This window comes from Pinus tabuliformis, chromosome 2_2 (genome assembly GCF_031772625.1).
Source record: "Pinus tabuliformis cultivar Carrire ecotype Pingquan chromosome 2_2, CPIR1, whole genome shotgun sequence".
NCBI classification, from domain to species: domain Eukaryota; kingdom Viridiplantae; phylum Streptophyta; class Pinopsida; order Pinales; family Pinaceae; genus Pinus; species Pinus tabuliformis.
Window position 1 is genome coordinate 946,893,713 of NC_142300.1, and position 21,891 is coordinate 946,915,603.

Below are 21,891 nucleotides of genomic sequence, written 5' to 3' on the forward strand. Positions count from 1 at the left end.
CCATGTCCTCATATGAACCACCATCATCTTCCCCATGGAAATTAATAGCCGTTGCTGCCGGCAGAGGGGCAGCCATGATGCAGAGAAGCAATAATAATAATATCACAAACTGAACATCCATTTCTCTCTTTAACAACCTGTGAGTTGTGCGTTCTACATGCATCTCTATATATACACGGCCGTCTTGGTTATTGTACAGGTCACGTTGAAGATGGAGAAGGAGTGGGCATCGATTGGTGTGGTGTCAAATCGAAAGAAAGTGTTGAACAACTCTTTGAAAAATTAAAAACTAATCATTTATTATTCAAAAATAGTTTGAAATTATATATTTTTGTTTATTACGCCGTAAGGCGTTCCCCTCTGAAATCAACTTTGCTCTCTGCCTACGTGTCATTACTGTGCACCATTAGATGATATGTTAGACGATTGAGCCATCTTGAGTCGTTGGATCAGCTGCAACTCCTTAACTGCCTGAGCAGCGCATCGGCTTCGTCTCCTTGGGTACTGTATCGACGGCGGGGAGAAGATGCTGGTGTACGAGTATATGCCCCAGGGGCCGCTGAGTCTGCATCTGTTTGAATGGGCGGCGGCCGGGCTGAGGCCGCTAGAATGGAAACAGAGGCTTAGCTTTGCCCTCGATGTCGCCCGCGGAGTTGAGTACCTGCACAGCCTTGCCAGAGATCTGAAGCCCTCTAATATCCTTCTGGGCGACGACATGAGGGCCAAGGTCTATAACTATGTTAGGATTAGACAGGTACTCTCATTTGTTTGTGGGTCGTTTTTCTGGATGGGAAATATGAGTTTTCCAAAAAAAATACTTTCAATCGGTTTTTGATTGTGGAATCATCGGTATTATGTCTGGAATTTTCAGCAAATGCGCCAACAGGCTCATGAAAGTGGAGATTCTCCTGCCATACCTATAACAGTGAGGCAGTTAGAAGCTATTATTCGATTAAGCGAGTCCATTGCAAAGATGCAATTGTGAGTAGTCCCAGCATTATTTTGTAATTTTTCAATGTATGCATTATTGTTAATCAAAGTCAATCGATTTCCTTAGTCAGATTGCATCTGAAAAATTGAAAATATTGTTTTTAATGCAGGTCAACTGTAGCAACAGAGGAACATGTCACAGAAGCTTTGAGGCTTTTCAATGTTTCTACTATGGATGCTGCACGCTCTGGCATTGCTGAACAAATAAGTTTGACACCAGAAATGAGAAGTGAAATTCAGGTACGCGTCTCATCTAATCTAGCAAGTAAGAACAGCTATATTTGTGGATTCTTTCTTCAAACCAAAAGCCTGCTATGCTTGCGAACTATGTCATGGTCTTTGATTTGCAACAATAAAGAAAATTGATGGTTGCTCATGCTAGTGCCACATGCTTGTAACAGCAAGTTGAGACACAGATAAAGAGACGGATGGGAATCGGCATCAACGTATCTGAGAGGCGTCTGATTGATGATATGGTCAGAATGGGGTTGAATGAATCAACTGTAAGAATTACAACACTCATTATATTGCTGAGTTTCGGCAGTGACTATTTTATTATTATAATTTTCCAATGTCAGTACATGTTACTTCTATAATTAGTTTTGTTAGCTAGCTCAATATTGGAGTTATATTGCTTACCCGTAGATCATTTTATGGGTAGTTTGCGCAACAGGCAATGTATATCACGGGGAGAAATGGCTTTCGTCACCTATAGAACCTTGCTAATGATGTTGTTTACAGCCTCTCTTAAGTAATGATATGATAGGTTGTTTACAGCTTCTCTGAAGTAATGATATCATAGCCATGGTTTTCACCAAGTGGGCTGATTTGTTCATTTCAGGTTCGAAGAGCTCTCCTTATCATGCATCAAAGGGATGAAGTGGAATACAAGAGAGAAAGGCGTGTCATAGTTCGCAAAGTGTAAAGTTAAAGATGAGTGATCTGATACTGTTAGGACCCTAACAGAGGGCCGCGGCTAGGCAGTGCCAGTTTTGTGTAAAGTTTATTTTCTTCAACAGGCATCCTTCCAAAAGGCTTTTCTATAATGGTCTCGACACAAGAGGCAGTTTTATTATGATAAATATCGTGGTAAAGTCATGCTTACGAGGTCCCTCCTCCCAAATCAAGTCATGCTTACGAGGTCCCTCCTCCCAAACCAAGTCATGCTTACGAGGTCCCTCCTCCGACTCTTACAAGGGTTCCCTACATTCCAGCTCCCACAGGAAAACCCCACCCCTCTTCTCCTCCACCAGTCCACAAACTCCCCACACCTCCCAAATATGTTTACCCTGCTCCTCCTCCTCGCTATTAGACTCTGCAACTAGTCAAACAAGTATGCATTTTCACATAAGTTTTCTCTGCTACTTTCTTTCCACTGTTACATGCATTTCAATTTCTTATGGTTTGTTTTATAGGATGGATCTCAGTTCACCATTTTCTGATCACCATTTTCTGATGTTGCTCTCAGTGAATCACACAGATAGGTAGAGTATGAGAGTTTAGTTTCGAAAATCTGGTTTAATAATTAAGTGGAGAGGTTTGGTCTTCAAGATTTCTATGGTTCAATTCTGAACAAAACTATGTACTACAGATATTCCAAGTGCTACCTCTTCAACTGAGCTGGAAAAAAATTAGAATATGACAGCAACTCTTACAAGAGACTGCGAAGTGTCAATCACACATGAGTTAAGATTAGTATCTTTGTTCTTAGCAAGTTTGAGTCTATGTAATCACTTAGCTTTAAGTATTTGAATCAATGCAATTTACTGAGCAACAGTTCATATCAGAATTTGTGTTATTATTGTGCAGTTTCCTCCTCTGTCCATCTATTGGATTTTGTCATTACCAAAAAGTTGAATATAAATATGTGAGCTACCAACACTCTTGTTTGAAAAGCTGAAAGCTGCGTACAAGTATATGTTTCCAATCCATTTTGAGTTTCTTATATTCTTCTGCATAGGAAGAAGAGACAATGTGTCAGCTGTTGGTTCTATGCCATTGCATCTGCTAGGTACTGGATACCTATTGCTGTTATTATTAGAGCACATATAAATGTAATGCACTATGATGAAAGTACTCTGTTAAGTTAATTAACCATTTTCACTGTAGCCCACCTGTTTGATTTACAGCAGCATCGTTTAGCAATGGTATTTTGATGTACAAGACTGTTATCTGTAGTTTAAGGAAGAAGGACCAATGGTACTTTGATGTACAAGACCGTTTTCTGTAGTTTAAGCCTTAAGGAAGAAGGACGAATTGAAGACCGAGGATAGTAATAACCAGACTAGAAACTTGGGAGGAAATGCCTGAGAAGGGTAGTCTTCTAGAACAAGACAAAAACTTTGTCTAAATGAATAAGTTCCCACCAATGACATTTTATTAAGATAAGCGACACTGTAGACTGTGCTGTCTCACGGTGCCAGGTAAATACGAATAATGCAATATTGCCGTAGAACTCAAGATAGTGGTATGGAGCTCATGAACCGTAACCCCAACTCTCATGGTTGCAATAGAACCGACAACCTGATTAAGAGACGTGTTTCTTATACCATCCTTATATGAATCTGCATTATTGAAGTGAAGTTAAACAGCCTTATGAATCTGCATTATTGAAGTAAAGTACATAGCTTGAATAAATAGGAACAATTTTTTGTACCATACTTGTCCTCATTCCTGCCCTTTGTATAGCTCTGTGAGAGAAAAAGAATCCCAACTTCGCATGATCACAGTAAAGCCCACAACCTGAATAAAAGACCTGTTTCTTGTACCGTTCTTTCATAAATCTGCATTATTGCAGTAAAGCCCATAACTTGAAAAAAGTGCATATTTCTTGTACCATCCGTGCCCTCATTCCTTTTTACTTTATTCTTGGATCTGTAGGTAAAAAGGAACCCCAACTCCACATTACTGCAGTAAAGCCCACAACTTGAATAAAATACCTACTTCTTGTACCATTCGTCCTTAATTCTCTCTTTTTTTTGATGCATGGTGAGTTGTAAACCTCAACTCTGCATTATTGCAGTAAAGCCCACAGCCTGAATAACTTAATAAGACACCTGTTTCTTGTACCATTTATGTCTTCATTTCTCTCATTTTTAGATTTATGAAACCCAACTCCACATGATCTCGGTAGGGTTCACAAACTGAATAAGAGACTGTTTCTTACACCACCATTGTCACTTAACATGTGGTCATGGTCATCAAACTCAACTAAATAATACACAAGATCAAGGCTTTATGCCTCCAGGGTTTGAATGTGGGTCATTATTGTGGCTACGAGGGTTGCTTCTTATTGGTTCAGTTCTTGAGATGCACTGACCCACCTTGTAGTGTAAGGGTTGCCCTTTTGCATTTTACATATTTGCACTAAACGTGAATAGTTTGAATGTATCTGTTTATTTTTCTACTTTGAGTATCCAATCAGATAATGATATCAATACTTGAAAATTGTGGAAGACTAGCTTCTGCGTTTGGTCTGTTTATTGTGTGTCCTTTGACTGTATTTGGAATTTGTGAATGAATATATTGTGCATTAGCTCCAACGAGTAGAGCTTTGACGAAATAATGTCACTGATGTTCATTAATTTCAGTTTGTATATTCAAATTTCAGACAACTTACATGCCACATAGTTTCAAATTCAAGATTTTCCTTCTTTCGAATCTCGTTTCATTGAAGATGTTTGTTTGTTATTTTATATTATATTGAACAAAAATAAATGCTAATTTTTTTTAATCGTTAAAAAATCAAGGCGAGTATGTATTTATATTAATTTATTTTCACGACCTTTTTTGGCATTTTTTCTGAATAGCAAGTGGTTTTTTTTTCCTTTATCAATCTATGCACAGATTTCTCCCACCTCGAACAGTGTACACAGTTATCCCACCCTAAACTACAATAACATATGTGTGCAGCTATTTACAAATTAGCAATGGAATTAAGAATTCTGGAAAATTCATGGAATTTGATTTAGAAATATAAAAATTTATTAGAAATATTTAAAAATGGTATTAGAGAGTTGATTTTTATCTACTATTACACAAATCTGCACCCTCTAGCACAAAATCCTTACAAGGTACTGAGCTTAAGTGTAACATGGAAGAGTTGTCATTATCAGCTAGAGATATACTTCCTTTCTGTTAAGTTTAGCCGAACTGAACTTCTATACGTATGCAAAGTGTGAAATGTATATGGTTTATAACATATCATCTGTGAACAAAAGATTTATCAGGCCAGAAACTAGTTTTGGTGTGCAAGTCCCTGGCTAATGTCATAGTATCCTTCCTCATTTTGTTACTAACATTGTAAACGGTTTCAGTGCCATGCCACATCGGCGATCCTTGGTTTGTGGCTGTTTTCTATGTGATATTTCAGGTGATCTTACTAGAGTGGCATAACTGGATGTCTCTATTTTGGGATTATTGTGTGTATCTTAACATTGCTGTTGGGATTATTTCTCTGAAGAATTTCCAACTTCAAAAGAAGTCAAAATGGCACAATTATTTTTTGTTTTGGGAATTCTCTAACATTTGTACCTCACTCTGTTGCAGTGGGATTATATTAGAGTATCTGAAAACAAATATCTAAACATTTTAATACTCACAATAAATTCCATTGTAGACCTTGATGTTCTCCCTGTGTTTTATACATTATCCTATGTTAAAATGTCTATTAAGTATCTAATAGAGATGCGAGGAAGGAATTATCGAGAGAAGTTGCAAGTGGGTTAATGTAATGGTTAGAAATTCACAAATTGCCTGTGGAGCTCCCAAGTCACCATGACATCATGGTTGCTGAAGGAGCACATAGTTACATTTGAGCATTTTTCTTTACTGACTCAGACTCAAAATCAGACATATTAGAGCACGGTTCTTACAATTCCTCTATTAATTACAGCAACCATCGCTTTGGCAGTGGACTGCCTGCCCCTCCTCCTGCTTATCAGTCTTCTTTTATACATTAGGTAGGTACGGTGCTTATCTTACCGTGGTCAAGCAAGTTGTGAAATGTATATGATTTATAACATATCATCCATGAACAAAAGATTTATCGGGCCAGAAACTGGTTTTGGGTTTTGGTGTGCAAGTCCCTGGCTAATGTCATAGTCTCAATAGTCACTATTAGACACGTCAGCATTCACACTGGCTTTGACACCTTCAAACCTTACTATACTTCAATTTGTTATATTATTATAATAAAGTATTATTGTTTGTACTATTCAATTTTTTCTGGTAAAAATAGTACTGGACTACATTCCATACATTGCAATTTCATACTGACCTAACTCAACATAAATCTCAGGGCCATATATGCACTTCACGTGTATTGCTTGTACTACCAGATTTCGGTTCCTTTATCCTTCTCTATCAATCTCATTTCAATAAATTATAAATTACAGACATTCATTGACGCAGTTTCAGAAAGGGTTTCCCCTGCATATTGGGCTCACATGAATAAATGAGACAGAGCAGGCTCGACTGGGGTGACCTTGCAACACATTCACAGGACTAATGGAGAGATCAAGAGTTTAGAGTAATGTGGATGTGTTCCCAGGTCGCCCCAATCGAAACCTCCTCTGCTACTGCTGCTTTAATGGTGTCCTCCGCTTCTCCTCACTTCTTATCTCACAGCCAATATACCCAAAGGTAAGGACAGATACTATAACTGCAAGCAAGAAAGAAACAAAATCTGCAACAAGCAACAATTTTTAACAGTCTCTTTCGTTTGTTTGTGATTCGTGCAGTCTCCCCTCTCCTTGATAGCAGTGCTTTGTTTTCAGGTGAGCAAATGTTGTTTATAGGGGCAACCATGGGCATTTTTATATATATCGGGAATCTGGCAGATAACAGCAAGGTTAATGGTTTGAACTTGCTCTTATTTTTAGGATTGCAAGATATTTTTAGATTCTAATAGTTTTTAAATGTGATTTTTTGGAAAGTTTTCTTATTAAATTTGTCTAAAATCTGCTAGGGATTCATTGAAATCACAAGCTGTCTAGGTGAACTCTTCACAAAGAAAGTGCCCCAGAGATTTTTGAGGGTGCTGAATCTATATATGCAATTAAAAAACCAGTTTAAACAACACAAATCAAGATTTGGCCACAAATTTTTTCACTAGGAAACTCCAAAAAATCTCATTTAAAGACATTGGCTCTACCTATCTGTTATGTAGAATCTGCATTTAATAGCGACCTTGGCCCTCATTTCTAAAAATATTCTTGTTTCTTTGATTGAGAAAATTGTATGTCACAACTAGCATAATTCAAGTGCAGTAAGTTGTTTGTTACTGAATCCTTCTATGCTATCAAAATCTACAAATACAATTACAGCCAAATTATTTGTTTACTTTCATGATCTCGCAGAAATCAGGATGCAGTATATGTTTATTGCTGAATCCAACTATGCCATCACAATCTAGAGTTTTAATCAAATTGTTTGTTTGTTCCATGAAATTGTATATGAAACCCACAGTGCATAATCAGGGTGAAGTAGATATTTGTTACTGAGTCCATCAGTGCCAATCAGGCTCTACAATTCCAATCCATTTAATCATAAATTTCAACAAAAATTGGTCCACCATGTATGTGGATCAATCATTAGTCAGTAACCCTACTCCTCAGGAGCCAACGTGCTTTCAAGGGTTGCAGTTTAATGCACATGCTACATAGGAGATAGGTGCTGCCACGGTGTTCAGCCATGGGATGTTCAGCTCACAACTTACTTTCTCTGCCAACGAGCCATGGTGCCTTGTAATGGGACATTGATGCTTGAAGGCCTCATTCAATCAAATATGCAGGGAAATATGGAAGGAGGAGTGGCAGCAATCTGACTATCTGAGTTCGAGTCCTAAAATTGAAAAAATCTCGAAATTAGTCTTTCTCCGAAGAATTTTCAACTTCAAAAGAAGTCAAAATGGCACAAGTATTTTTTGTTTTAGGAATTCTCCAACATTTGTACCTCACTCTGCTGCAGTGGGATTATATTAGAATATCTGAAAACAAATATCTAAACATTTTAATACTCACAATAAATTCCATTGTACACCTTGATTTTCTCCCTGTGTTTTATACATTATCCTATGTTAAAATGTCTATTAAGTGTCTAATAGAGATGCGAGGAAAGAATTACCGAGAGAAGTTGCAAGTGGGTTAATGTAATGGTTAGAAATTCACAAATTGCCTGTGGAGCTCCCAAGTCACCATGACATCATGGTTGCTGAAGGAGCACATAGTTACATTTGAGCATTTTTCTTTACTGACTCAGACTCAAAATCAGACATATTAGAGCACGGTTCTTACAATTCCTCTACTAATTATAGCAACCATCGCTTTGGCAGTGGACTGCCTGCCCCTCCTCCTGCTTATCAGTCTTCTTTTATACATTAGGTAGGTACGGTGCTTATCTTGCCGTGGTCAAGCAAGTTGTGAAATGTATATGATTTATAACATATCATCCATGAACAAAAGATTTATCGGGCCAGAAACTGGTTTTGGGTTTTGGTGTGCAAGTCCCTGGCTAATGTCATAGTCTCAATAGTCACTGTTAGACATGTCAGCATTCACACTGGCTTTGACACCTTCAAACCTTACTATACTTCAATTCGTTCTATTATTATAATAAAGTATTATTGTTTGTACTGTTCAATTTTTTCTAGTAAAAATAGTACTGGACTACATTCCATACATTGCAATTTCATACTGACCTCCCATCGTGGCAACTGTCCTTTCAACCTAAATATGGAGGAGATTAAGCCCTTCCATTCCTTCCACCGACAGTGTGTGAAACCATCTAATTTCGACCTAACTCAACATAAATCTCAGGGCCATATCTGCACTTCACGTGTACTACCAGATTTTGGTTCCTTTCTCCTTCTCTATCAATCTCATTTCAATAAATTATAAATTACAGACATTCATTGACGCAGTTTCAGAAAGGGTTTCCCCTGCATATTGGGTCACATGAATAAATGAGACAGAGCAGGCTCGACTGGGGTGACCTTGCAACACATTCACAGGACTAATGGAGAGATCAAGAGTTTAGAGTAATGTGGACGTGTTCCCAGGTCGCCCCAGTCGAAACCTCCTCTGCTACTGCTGCTTTAATGGTGTCCTCCGCTTCTCTTCACTTCTTATCTCACAACCAATATACTCAAAGGTAAGGACAGATACTATAACTCCAAGCAAGAAAGAAACAGAATCTGCAACAAGCAACAATGTTTAACAGTCTCTTTCGTTTGTTTGTGATTCGTGCAATCTCCCCTCTCTTTGATAGCAGTGCTTTGTTTTCAGGTGAGCAAATGTTGTTTATAGGGGCAACCATGGGCATTTTTATATATATCAGGAATCTGGCAGATAACAGCAAGGTTAATGGTTTGAACTTGCTCTTATTTTTAGGATTGCAAGATATTTTTAGATTCTAATAGTTTTTAAATGTGATTTTTTGGAAAGTTTTCTTATTAAATTTGTCTAAAATCTGCTGGGGATTCATTGAAATCACAAGCTCTCGAGGTGAACTCTTCACAAAGAAAGTGCCCCAGAGATTTTTGAGGGTGCTGAATCTATATATGCAATTAAAAAGCCAGTTTAAACAACACAAATCAAGATTTGGCCACAAATTTTTTCACTAGGAAACTCCAAAAAATCTCATTTAAAGACATTGGCTCTACCTATCTGTTATGTAGAATCTACATTTAATAGCGACCTTGGCCCTCATTTCTAAAAATATTCTTGTTTCTTTGATTGAGAAAATTGTACGTCACAACTGGCATAATTCAAGTGCAGTAAGTTGTTTGTTACTGAATCCTTCTATGCTATCAAAATCTACAAATACAATTACAGCCAAATTATTTGTTTACTTTCATGATCTTGCAGAAATCAGGATGCAGTATATGTTTATTGCTGAATCCAGCTATACCATCACAATCTACAGTTTTAATCAAATTGTTTGTTTGTTCCATGAAATTGTATATGAAACCCATAGTGCATAATCAGGGTGAAGTAGAGATTTGTTACTGAGTCCATCAGTGCCAATCAGGCTCTACAATTTCAATCCATTTAATCATAAATTTCAACAAAAATTGGTCCACCATGTATGTGGATCAATCATTAGTTAGTAACCTTACTCCTCAAGAGCCAACGTGCTTTCAAGGGTTGCAGTTTAATGCACATGCTACATAGGAGATAGGTGTTGCCACAGTGTTCAGCCATGGGATGTTCAACTCACAACTTACTTTCTCTGCCAACGGGCCATGGTGCCTTGTAATGGTACATTGATGCTTGAAAGCCTCATTCAATCAAATCTGCAGGGAAATGTGGAAGGAGGAGTGGCAACAATCTGACTATCTGAGTTCGAGTCCTAAAATTGAAAAAATCTCGATTGTTTTAGGAATTCTCCAACATTTGTACCTCACTCTGCTACAGTGGGATCATATTAGAATATGTGAAAACAAATATCTAAACATTTTAATTCCTTTCGTATCTAGCTTACCAATCTTCTTTGGCCCTGTTATGGCATAAAAAATATAAAATCTATTTTGGTTCATGGACCATCTTCAGCTTTTGATTGTGACCTATGTCATGTTATAGGGTATGTTTCCAAAATGGCATGTCTCTTTGTTGAAATTCCATTCCATATTAGTATTCTTTTGTCTTATCTTTAGCTTTAATCTTGTGACCTCTAATTTATTGCTTTTTGATAGTCATGGTTACTCTTCAGTTTTCTTTGAACCCAAGAAAGAACAGAGTAAAGTTTCTTATTCCTTTGAATAGTGAATGTGACAAAAGGTTGTTAAGGAAGGTGCTGTTTGTATATGGGAAATTTCTTGATCATTGTGTATAATCCTAATGTTGATAGATATGTCTACTAACTGGTTTCAGTTAATGGGGCATTGATTTGAGCGTTCAATATATTTTTATTCTTTATCAAAGTATTCTTTTGTTGTATTTGTGTTCTTCAATTTATGCCTTATGGCGTTTCCTTTGCAACATCTGGTGCAAATGCTAGTATTAAATTTTTTTATTTTAAATAAAATTAATTATATTATTTTTTCCCAACTATATATATATAAATCTTCTAACACACCTTTATATACAATGCGGTTCTGATAAAGGAAGAGCCGCGTGTTAGAAGTCACGTTGACAATGGAGAATGAGTGATATGAAATGGTTGAATAACAAATCCACTGAAGATGATTTGTGTGGTACAAATTAAAGATCCTGTCACGGCTCCACGTCATACATATGGTAAAAATAATCAAAACAATTTTTTTTGAATATACATCAATGTTTCAATTGTCATAGCTTTATACAATATTATTCAACGTGTAAGTACAAATGTATAAATGATAAGATCTCTGTTTAAATTCTGGGTTATCGGTTTTTAGATTTAAGTGCTATCGTTTATTGGGCTTCATTAATTTTAACCGTGCCATGGGAATTCCAACCACACCGCTTGCTGACAGTCTCAGTGCTAGGTGTTCATTCTGTCAAGTTCATTCCAACTTGCAACTTGCTAAACTTTACATTGGTGTTGATATTGGTTATGGCATTAAATTTCTACTATACGTAGCACGGGCAGTTCTGTCTTTCTACAGCTGCACATCTCGGGTCTCTCGTCGCATCGACGGTGGAAGACCTGGGTTCACGATCCTATGGCTAGGCTCTTTTTGGAGATTTACACAACCCTGTTCGCGGGAGCTATGCCTCATTTTACTCTTCCTTTCCTTGGCGCCTGTTCCGGTTCCTCTTCTCCTCTCGCAGGCTTGCTCGGTCTATCGATCTAGAGCTTCAATCCGGATGGAGGATTTTCAGGAGCAGGGATATGGGTTTCCCTCCATAGAGTGTATTCCGGGTAAGTGTTGCTTACAAATATGTTCTGTTATGTTTTTTTTATAGTTGATTATCTAATCCCTGCTATTTTAGCTCTGTTGCTAATGATATTTGTGGTGCACTCTATCTGTAGGAGTCACGGCTACGGGTCCGAGGTCTACAAACTGTTATCGTATGGTGGTTTCCTTGCTGTCTTCGATGCTCGAGAGTTTCCGAGTAAGAATTATCTCCGACTTGGTGCTTGTACGACAGAGAAGGAACCCTCTGGTTGCTTTGAGGCTAGAGCTTCAGCTCTCCAGACTTTTACTAGTTTCTTTTTCGGTTTTGAAGTGAAAACGGGATCTTATTGCCCAGTTATTTGCTAATAGTTTTTCAGGCGAATGCCTACAGTTATTCAAGACTTGTATGCACTATCATTTCCTCTGTCCAATCGAGGATTTACTATCCGGCTACGGGGCTTGAGACTATGGCCGTGCCAGCGTAATTTTCCATGTTTAAGTTATTGAGAAAGATTTACATCTCTCTCGTTAAGACCTGCTAATCTAGTTTTACAGACTTCTCGGGATTCAAAGTCTTTTACATTCTTCTTTATGTCCTATGGTACTGGTTCAATATGAAATGTAAATTTGAAATCTTGTTCGATGTGTGAATGACATATGCTTGCTATCCTTTAAATTATCCATGATATTCTTGCTCACAGTTTCTGTACAATTTGATATGGTTAGAACTTGCCGTGGAAACCACGAGTCAGGGTTCCACTTCATTTTATTTCTTTCCAAATTATGTGGCTCTGTGTTAAAATCAATTTGATATTTGCCCTTTGCAAAAATGGGATGTCTACAGTTCTCTGTTTTCGATTTAATATCTGGTAGTTTCAGTTAACTTGTTCAGGGATTTATTCTGTCGGTGTTAACACTATGGGGTTTTATTCTCGTGTAGGGTTTAAGAAGATCTTACAGAGTTTTTGAATTTATTTAACAGTCAACTCCTTTGGTGTGCTAACCCAGTGCGGCTTTAGGGTAATTACCCTTATAACTCCCTGCTACATCGACCCTTCTTATTGCACCATACTTCGGCTCTCTGGGGTTTAACACTGGGTTACCTAACCCGTGGAATTAACTCTTTTCCTCATTTTGGGTACTAGCATTTTCAGTAATTCTTTCTTTTCTGTTCTATGGACTCTTGGTCAAATTTCTAATTTGCAGTTCTAAAATTTTACATAGTCAACTAAGAGATTGTTTACCAGTTCATTACAATAGTAGTTCTACTATAATTAATTTTCCAACAATAAAAGACTTGTGCAGATCATAATTCTACAGCTTGTATGTTCCAGAATATAGAAATTCTCCAGTTCCGAATAGATATTAACTCTACTGTAAAATATTTCTAGTATTTAAGGTGACCAGTTGGTTCCGACTCTACTGTTATTGATTCCCAGTAGATAAAGTACAAATAATAACCCTATTGTTAATATTTTGAAGTATCATTTCAGCATTAAGGGCTCCAACTACATCTTTTCCATTGATAGTAAAAGACACATAATTTAGTTTTGTGCAACAGATTAAATCCCAGAAGGTACCACTTACCTGAGTTGGTTAAAAGAAAATAACTCCAATGGTAAAGGTCACTTTTGTTTTCTGTTACCTATCATTCTCCCGTCCATGAGATTTGCCTTTCGGGACCAAATCTCCCCTCAATCTTGCTCGCAAGACCTCTGTGTTCTGCAAGTTGCTCACACACAGTGCTTATGCTATCTGGTCATCACCAGAGTTAGCAATTTTTCCCTTGCCGCTTGACATTTCAGCGCGGTTTTTCCTCCACTCCCTTTTCTTTGGGAGCATTTCACAGTTAGGGGAGGTAGTTAGGGTTTTTCCAGCAACTGCCTTTTTCAACTTCAGAAGTCACACGATCTACTAATACTCAAATCATTTCTCATTTTCAATAATTAACAATATTATTCAACTCAAACAAGTAATAACAATAATTATTTAGTTTGTTCTTACTGTGGTAAAATAAAAATATCTACAGTTTTCTAGGGACATTACAGATCCATTCATACACGGCGGCTGTAATGAAGAAATTGGGCATTGCATGCAAAGAAATTGGTGAATAACTCCATTCAAAATTATTGGTGTGGGTAATCCATCCGTACACGGCGGCTGTAATGAAGAAATTGGGCATCACATGCAAAGAAATTGGTGAATAACTCCATTCAAAATTATTGGTGTGGCTAATACATCTGTACATGGCAGCTATAATGAAGAAATAGGGCATCGCATGCAAAGAAATTGGTGAATAACTCCATTCAAATTTTTTTATTTTTTTTTTGGAAATGAAGGAGGTAAGTCGTTCAGTAGAAGCTTTTTGTATTAACCCCATATCACAATATACACAATATCCGAAGATTACAAACCTGCATATGGTAGCGCGTCATGTAACGACGAGTCGAACTCAGATGGGGAGGGAAACAACGTGCCGTCCCAACCACTTAGGATATCGTCCGTGTACAAACTCCATTCAAAATTATTGGTGTGGGTAATCCATCCGTTCACGGCTGTTGTAATGAAGAAATTGGGCATCGCATGTAAAGAAATTGGTAAATAACTCCATTCAAAATATTGGTGTGGGTATCAATTCACTCCTATAACATCAGCCCCACGGTGGTCGTTGGTCTTCGAGGCAAGTGAAAAAATTGCAGTGAAGTTTATAAGTTTCAAAAAGCAAACTAAATATACCAAGCACAAATGGTTGATTAATCATATTTCAATTTAATTTTTAAATATGTATATTATTATATATTATCTATTAATATATTAAATTATATTATATACTCTATATTAAATATTAAAAAATTAATTATTATACTTTCATTTATCATAATAATTATTCGGAGAAAGTCTCTTCATACAAATATTCAAGTATTGACATTTATTAGTTCAACTGGAATTGTAATATTGAAAAAAAGATCATTTAAGGATAAAAAAATTATTCTAAGGTGCAATACAATTATGAATTTGGAGCAAAAAATAGTTCCTTTTTGAGACTATCTTGGAATTGTAGTATTGACAAAAAGATCATTTGAGGATGAAAAAATTATTATAAGGTGCAACACAATTATGAGTTTGGAGCAAAAATTAGTTCCTCTTTGAGAGTATCGCCACCCTTATTATTTTATATGTTTGTGAAGTTTGGGATTGTAGTATATCTAGATAATCATGGAAGAAAATTGAGTTGATCCAAAAACAATTTGTAACCTACAACCTCAAGGTGAAAGGAAATACTTCCTATCCTATCCTCTTGATTGAAGATATTTTTTCCTCCCATTCAAAGCATAGCCATGGTTAAGTATCTAATGTATAAGAATAAGCTTTATTGCTTCTAACCGCCACCTCCGGGTCAAGCGAGGATGGCATAAGGATGTTGGTCTTGAATCGACCATTGGGGATAAAGGAGGAGATCATCTTGGAGAATAAGGATAATATAAAAAATATTATTCTTCCAAATTTAAAGATAAGTTGTGGGATGATAAGGAGCTAAATGGGAAAATGAAGCTAAGGTATTATAAGGAGGTGATCAGCCTCACTCTTGCTGACCAAATTTATCCTTTTGTCTTGAGTAGAGCTAGTAAGAAAATGTACATTGTGAAAATAATGACTAATTCTCATAAGCTCCTGGGGTTGGTCTATTCCCAAAACACCTTGGGATGAAAGAGGTTGTCACTTTTACAATACTAAGAGAGTTCAAGATGAAAAACACTTTTTTTATCATTTCCAACACACGTTACAACTTTATTGACTTGTTAAGTCAACAAAACTATAGTGACCTAGGAATGCTTCTTTCCCTTTTTTTTATCATAAAAATAAAATAAAAAAGTGTCTCAATTAATCTCTTATTTTCTTAAGGTTCAATAGACCCTTACTTTCTTAGGGTTCACTAGACCACATTAATTTTAATATATATTAATCATTAACATCATTATCATGAATTAATTATCTCATAATAATTTTGAGAAGATTTAAAATGTTACAATAATATTTACAAAATTAAAATAATAACTAAAAAACAATTAAATCCATATAAAATAAATATTATAAATTAATTTATTACAAATATTATACCTTAATTTAATAAATATTATAGATTAATTTATTATAAATATTATATCTTAATTTATTAAGTTTTATTTTTATTTAGCAATCTGATTTAATTTATTTAATTTTAAGTCATTTTAGTACGGACAAAAAAATGACGATGGTAGTTACCCTTCACTAAATTGCAGTGGTCTATAACGCGACTTTTTGAAAGCTTTTCCGGCGGGTTTTTCCGGTCGAAATCCGGCAGGAATTTATTGGAATCGCAAGTTTGATAGCTAGTTTCTGCACAATGAAAGCGTCCCAGGGGTTTTTCAGGGTGCTGAATCCAAATATGCAGTTAAAAAACCATTTTAACTGCAACAAATCAAGATTTAACCTCAATTTCTTCCACCGGATTCCGTCACCGGAATCTCCAAAAAGTCGCATTATAGACAACTCCCACTAAATTTCCTTCCCGATGATGAGTGGGTATGGAAATTAATAGAGGTTAATGCAGGCAGAGGGGCAGCCATGATGGAGATATCACAAACTGAAGATCATTTCTCTCTCTCCCACTAAAATGTGTCTAACAACGTGTGAGTTGTTTATTCAGCATGCATTTCTATACATACACTCGGCCCTGAAAAAGGTAGAAGTCACGTTGAAGATGGAGAAATCGATTGGTGTGCTGGCAAATCGAAAGAAATTGTTAAGTAACTCCATTCAAAATTGTTTGTGTGGTATCAATTCAACCCTATGTAGCGTTATCTTCACGGTGGTTGTTGGTCTTCGTGGCACCGGAGAAGGAAAAAAATGAGACTTTATCAGTAGACGTTTACGAGAAAATGAAAGGGCCACTACAGTAGAGAAAGAATGCAGTGGAGTTTATATAACAAAACAAAATATAGCATGTGGGATGATATTATACTTATTATATTTAGGCCGATAGGCCTTTTTTTGAAAGGGACTTTTGTCATTCTTTTGTTTCTCAAGCTGACGGGTATAGAGCGGGCAATTTGTGGGCAATTTGTTTTCGTATTTGTTCAGGTAACACGTCAGCCCCTGCGTATCAGCCTCGCTGCAAGGAAGGGGCGGAGGTATTCAGGCGCAAAGGTAGTCATGGATGTTGGGGTTGGAGGGCAGGACGTCGGCGTTCCCTGTGAGGGAAGCCACAAGAGACGCTGGAAGCCTTCGCCTCGCTGGACGATGCACCCGCACCCGACGGAACAAAGAACACCCCTTCTTCCATATCCATCTGTTTTTTGCTCTCCATGTTGTCTTCCACGCCCTCTGCAATAATGTTTTTGTGCTTTTCCACTTACTCGTGCAATAATGTGTCCCGTTTTTGCTGTGCAATCTGTTGTGCACGACCTAGCCCTCTGTTGTTCCATATACACTGTTTACACCTCCATTTTACTATTCAGAAATTGTTCACTCACGTTTTACTGTTCAGAAATTGCTCCTGCTCAATTTTCAGGTCAGTGCTTCCAACATTTTAATTTTAGTCCAGTGTTTTCTTAGTGTTCTCTTCTGGGTTTTTCACTTCTGGGTTTTTCAATGGCAGGTATAGCTCTCTTTCCCGGTTCAGAAATTGTTCGCCCAGGTTCCCAGGTTGTCAGAATTCTTCTGTTTACATTGCAGGTTAGTGCTCTCAAAAATGGGTTTTCTGATCCCATTCTCTCTTTTTCCTGATTCCTGGCTGTATTATATAAATTACCCTAGCAACGCTTTGGTTTTTCCTGATTCCTGGCTGTATTATATAAATTACCCTAGCAACGCTTTGTAAATTTTATCGCTACAGAAGAAGAAACCCTAACTGATCAAATCTCCAAAGAAATTTAAACCAAAGAATCTACTTTTTGTTTTAAATGTTTTGTGTAAAGAAACGAGAAAATGCGAGGTAAGCGATGGAGAAGCTTGGCGACTAAGAGGAAACATGGCCACAAGAATGACCTGGTTCACTTCTGGGGTAAGGAGAAATTGTTGCCACCACGGTTGCACAATCCTAGCGATAATAGTATCTTATAAGTGAACAAATGATAATGATCCTTCCATCCAACATCGAGACTGACTGCTCTCAGCCTAATTAAAAAAAACAAATATCCTTTACCAGAGGCCGGCTGACGGGACTACTTTGCAAGAGTCTGATCGATCGATTCATAAGCAAAAGATGAAGTCCCAAAATGCCAGGTATGAGTATAAATTATAATATAATATGTGGTGACAATCCACCAACATCCCCTGATGAATCTGTACCATTTTAACCTGCATTTTGCGCCTGCAGTGTTTCTTCCCCTGGTACGCCGTGTTTCAGATGCATATGGTGGGAGTTTATTGACTCATATCGAATCTAAATACAGAAGATAGATGAGGTTCGAGGGGGAATGATGGCTCAAGGGAGGAACTTAGTCCGTAGATGAACAGTATAATAGGACCAAAGCCCTCAACATTTGTCCATGTCTTCTGTTAATTCCTGAAATGTTCATTCCATCTTCAATATCAGATGTTGTTAAAGGGGAAGATAAACAAACAGTACTGGAAATGGAATAATCATTTCCTTGGAGAATGTACACATTCTGGCTCTTATAGTCTACAGTTGACATCCATCCAATTCCTTCTGGTACATTAGATTCAGTTGCACCGAGGCCATATGTTGGCATTGGCATATGGTTTAATTGCCCTGAACTAGGAGCACCAATAATATTATTGCCAATACTGCTATTTCCATTGGCTAGAGAAGATAAAGTATCCCTCCCCCTAAATTCATTTGGAAGGACTTGCGGCCCAACAATACTGGCAGATGGCAACTTCAGGGCTTGTCCACTGTGAAGCTGAGAACCTTGAAGTTGTCTGCCAGGTTGGTGTTGTGCTGCAGAACTCTGCAATTGTTGTTGTTGTTGGTTTATTTTATGTAGTCGTTGTTGCTGTATCAATTCCATCACCATCGCATTGTTTTGAGGATTAGATGCTCCATTGTTGTTTATCCCACAATCCACACTGCCAACTTCTGCCCCTATATTCTGTTGCTGTTGCAGCATAGAAAATCCTGCAGATGTATCATTGGTTGGTAAACCCAAATTTCCAAAGGAAGGAATATGTTGCTGTGGCTTGAAAAATTTCTTCAGCTCTATGCTTCTCGGGAGTCCCTGAAGTAAATTTCCCTGACTGTTCATTAATGGTTGCCCAAATTTCCCTCTATTTAAAGGATTAGAGTTTACACAATGAAACGCTGCTTGTAAAAGCAGTGTCTGAGCAATGTTTCGCAGGCCCAACCCATTTTTTGGATTCACTTGTCCAAGAAGTTCAGCGGGTAATGTCACCAGTGCTTGAGGTGACATTTGACCTGATGCCGCAAGCCTTTGAAGATCCAGCCTTCCAAGTAAACCCATAGGTCCAACACCTGCTTCTATAGTTCCCCCAAAAGAAGAGTTCATTCCACTTTGTTGTTGTGCCACTCCACTTAACCTTTTCAGATATAGCCTATATTTCTGAGCAGTGAAATAATAAGACCAATTAAAAAGTTAAGTTGTTCTCAGTTGTAAATTCTAATAATATGACAACAATACTAACAAAAGCAAATATATTAAATACAGAGTAAAGTCAGTTGAATTAAAAATCCTTTCACCTATCTCCTCTCTTAATTTTAACTCTCCAATAAATACATACAACTCAGTTATTAACAAGAACCCAATAATAGGCACAACGTAGTTGTGATGAAATAGAAAGGATCTAGCATAAACTCTAATAGCAGAGTTTGTGGAAGCTATAGTTCCGCACAATGTGACAACCCCATAGAAAAAGAAAGAATTGCTGAAAGGTTCAGCATCAGGTCAAATGACTTCAATGAAGCCAGTTACTTCTAAAAAGACATGCCCACTTCCATATGAAACAGAGAACAATAGGCATATAAGACAACCACAAAATATTTTAATCACGTTAATCTAAGATGAATTAGATAGTGAACCATCGAAATTTCCTACATTTTGCTTATGGTCTTATCCTTTTTTAAATTCATCTGATGGGAGTGCAGTAGATCATAGTGAGAAGGGATCTTGAAGGATGGATTAGCACACCTGTTTAGCTCAAGACATTTATTTTCCAAAAAATTTTGTACTAGAAGATGCTTTCTTTTCCCCAAAATGGTTATTAAACTAAAGAAAAAGACTTATATTTAAGACCTATCATTTTGATTTGATCAGTACCTTTCAGGTTCTAACATCTTTTACGAACACACAATCTTCTAAAAAGTTTCTTTGTCTTAAACTTGCTCTTTTTTGCACAAAAACAGTTAGAATTTGTATTCTAACAGCCTGTGGCTAAACCATATAGCATAGGTTTACAAGAAATATATAGTTTTAGGCAGACATATCATGGCTGAATGATACAGCTTTAGCTGTTGCATAAAGATTTGGTCCTTTCCCAACAAATCCAAAACTCCTAACCTGTCCTGGATCTTGCACAACAGGAACATTCAAGCCCTGGGTTCCATGAGAAGCTTCTGGCTTAAATTCTGACCAATACCACTTGATGTGCCAAAACTTATTCCAGAACTACTTAGAGTTGGAGAACCAACTATGTCACTTATGCCACCCAACCTTTTAATTCCTGAAGTGTTCATTCGACCTTCAATATCAGATGTTGTTAAAGGGGAAGATAAACAAACAGTACTGGAAATGGAATAATCATTTCCTTGGAGAATGTGCACATTCTGGCTCTTATAGTCTACAGTTGACATCCATCCAATTCCTTCTGGTACATTAGACTCAGTTGCACCCAGGACATATGCTGGCATTGGCATACCGTTTAATTGCCCTGAACCAGGAGCACCAAAACTATTATTGCCAAGACTGCTATTGCCATTGGCTAGAGAAGATAAAGTAGCCCCCCCCCTAATTTCATTTGGAAGGGCTTGTGGCCCAACAATACTGGCAGATGGCAAATTCAAGACTTGTGCACTCTGAAACTGAGAACCTTGAAGTTGTCTACCAGGTTGTTGTTGTGCTGCAGATCTCTGCAGTTGTTGTTGTTGTTGGTTTATTTGATGTTGTTGTTGTTGCTGTATCAATTCCATCACCATCGCATTGTTTTGAGGATTAGATGCTCCATTGTTGTTTGGTTCCAAGACTATTATTGCCAAGACTGCTATTGCCATTGGCTAGAGAAGATAAAGTAGCCCTCCCCCTAATTTCATTTGGAAGGGCTTGTGGCCCAACAATACTGGCAGATGGCAAATTCAGGACTTGTGCACTCTGAAACTAAGAACCTTGAAGTTGTCCGCCAGGTTGCTGTTGTGTTGCAGATCTCTGCAGTTGTTGTTGTTGTTGTTGTATCAATTCCATCACCATTGCATTTTTTTGAGGATTAGATGCTCCATTGTTGTTTATCCCACAATCCACACTGCCAACTTCTGCACCTGTATTGTGTTGCTATTGCAGCATAGAAAATCCTGCAGATGTATCATTGGTTAGTAAACCCAAATTTCCAAAGGAAGGAATATTTTGCTGTGGCTAGGAAAATTGCTTCAGCTCTATAATTCTTCGGAGTCCCTGAAGTAAATTTCCCTGATTGTTCATCAATGGTTTCCCAAATTTCCCTCTATTTAAAGGATTAGAGTTTACACCATGAAATGTTACTTGTAAAAGCAGTGTTCGAGCAATGTTTGGCAGGCTGAACCCACTGTTCGGATTCACTTGTCCAAGAAGTTCAGCTGGTAATGTCACCAGTGCTTAAGGTGATATTTGACCTGATGCCGCAAGCCTTTGAAGATCCAGCCTTCCAAGTAAACCCATAGGTCCAACACCTGCTTCTGTAGCTCCCCCAAGAGAAGAGTTCATTCCAGTTTGTTGTTGTGCCACTCCACTTAACCTTTTCAGATATAGCCTATATTTCTAAGCAGTGAAATAATAAGACCAATTAAAAGTTACATTATTCTCATTTGTAAATTATAATAAACATACGTCAACATAAACATACCTCTAGATAATTTAGTATCTGCAGTTTATATA

At 37.3% G+C, this 21,891-nt stretch overlaps 2 protein-coding genes and 1 long non-coding RNA gene across 3 annotated transcripts; 2 read left to right on the forward strand and 1 right to left on the reverse strand.

Moving 5' to 3' along the window:
• The first annotated feature begins 526 nt into the window (after positions 1–526).
• On the forward strand, positions 527–2,665 carry LOC149196310 (DNA replication licensing factor MCM5-like). Its single transcript, XM_089408251.1, has 5 exons — positions 527–754; positions 872–981; positions 1,101–1,230; positions 1,392–1,493; positions 1,832–2,665. Exons 1-5 carry the CDS (start codon positions 527–529, stop codon positions 1,913–1,915), a joined length of 654 nt encoding a protein of 217 aa, XP_089264377.1. The 3' UTR covers positions 1,916–2,665.
• Positions 2,666–11,552: 8,887 nt separating this feature from the next.
• LOC149196311 (uncharacterized) lies at positions 11,553–12,448 on the forward strand. Its single transcript, XR_016254116.1, has 2 exons — positions 11,553–11,835; positions 11,947–12,448. It is a non-coding gene; the product is annotated as an uncharacterized LOC149196311 (long non-coding RNA).
• Positions 12,449–18,291: 5,843 nt separating this feature from the next.
• On the reverse strand, positions 18,292–21,038 carry LOC149196312 (uncharacterized). Its single transcript, XM_089408253.1, has 3 exons — positions 20,555–21,038; positions 20,329–20,396; positions 18,292–19,374 (listed from the first exon to the last, which is right to left on the reverse strand). Exons 1-3 carry the CDS (start codon positions 21,036–21,038, stop codon positions 18,292–18,294), a joined length of 1,635 nt encoding a protein of 544 aa, XP_089264379.1.
• Between the last annotated feature and the right edge of the window lie 853 nt (positions 21,039–21,891).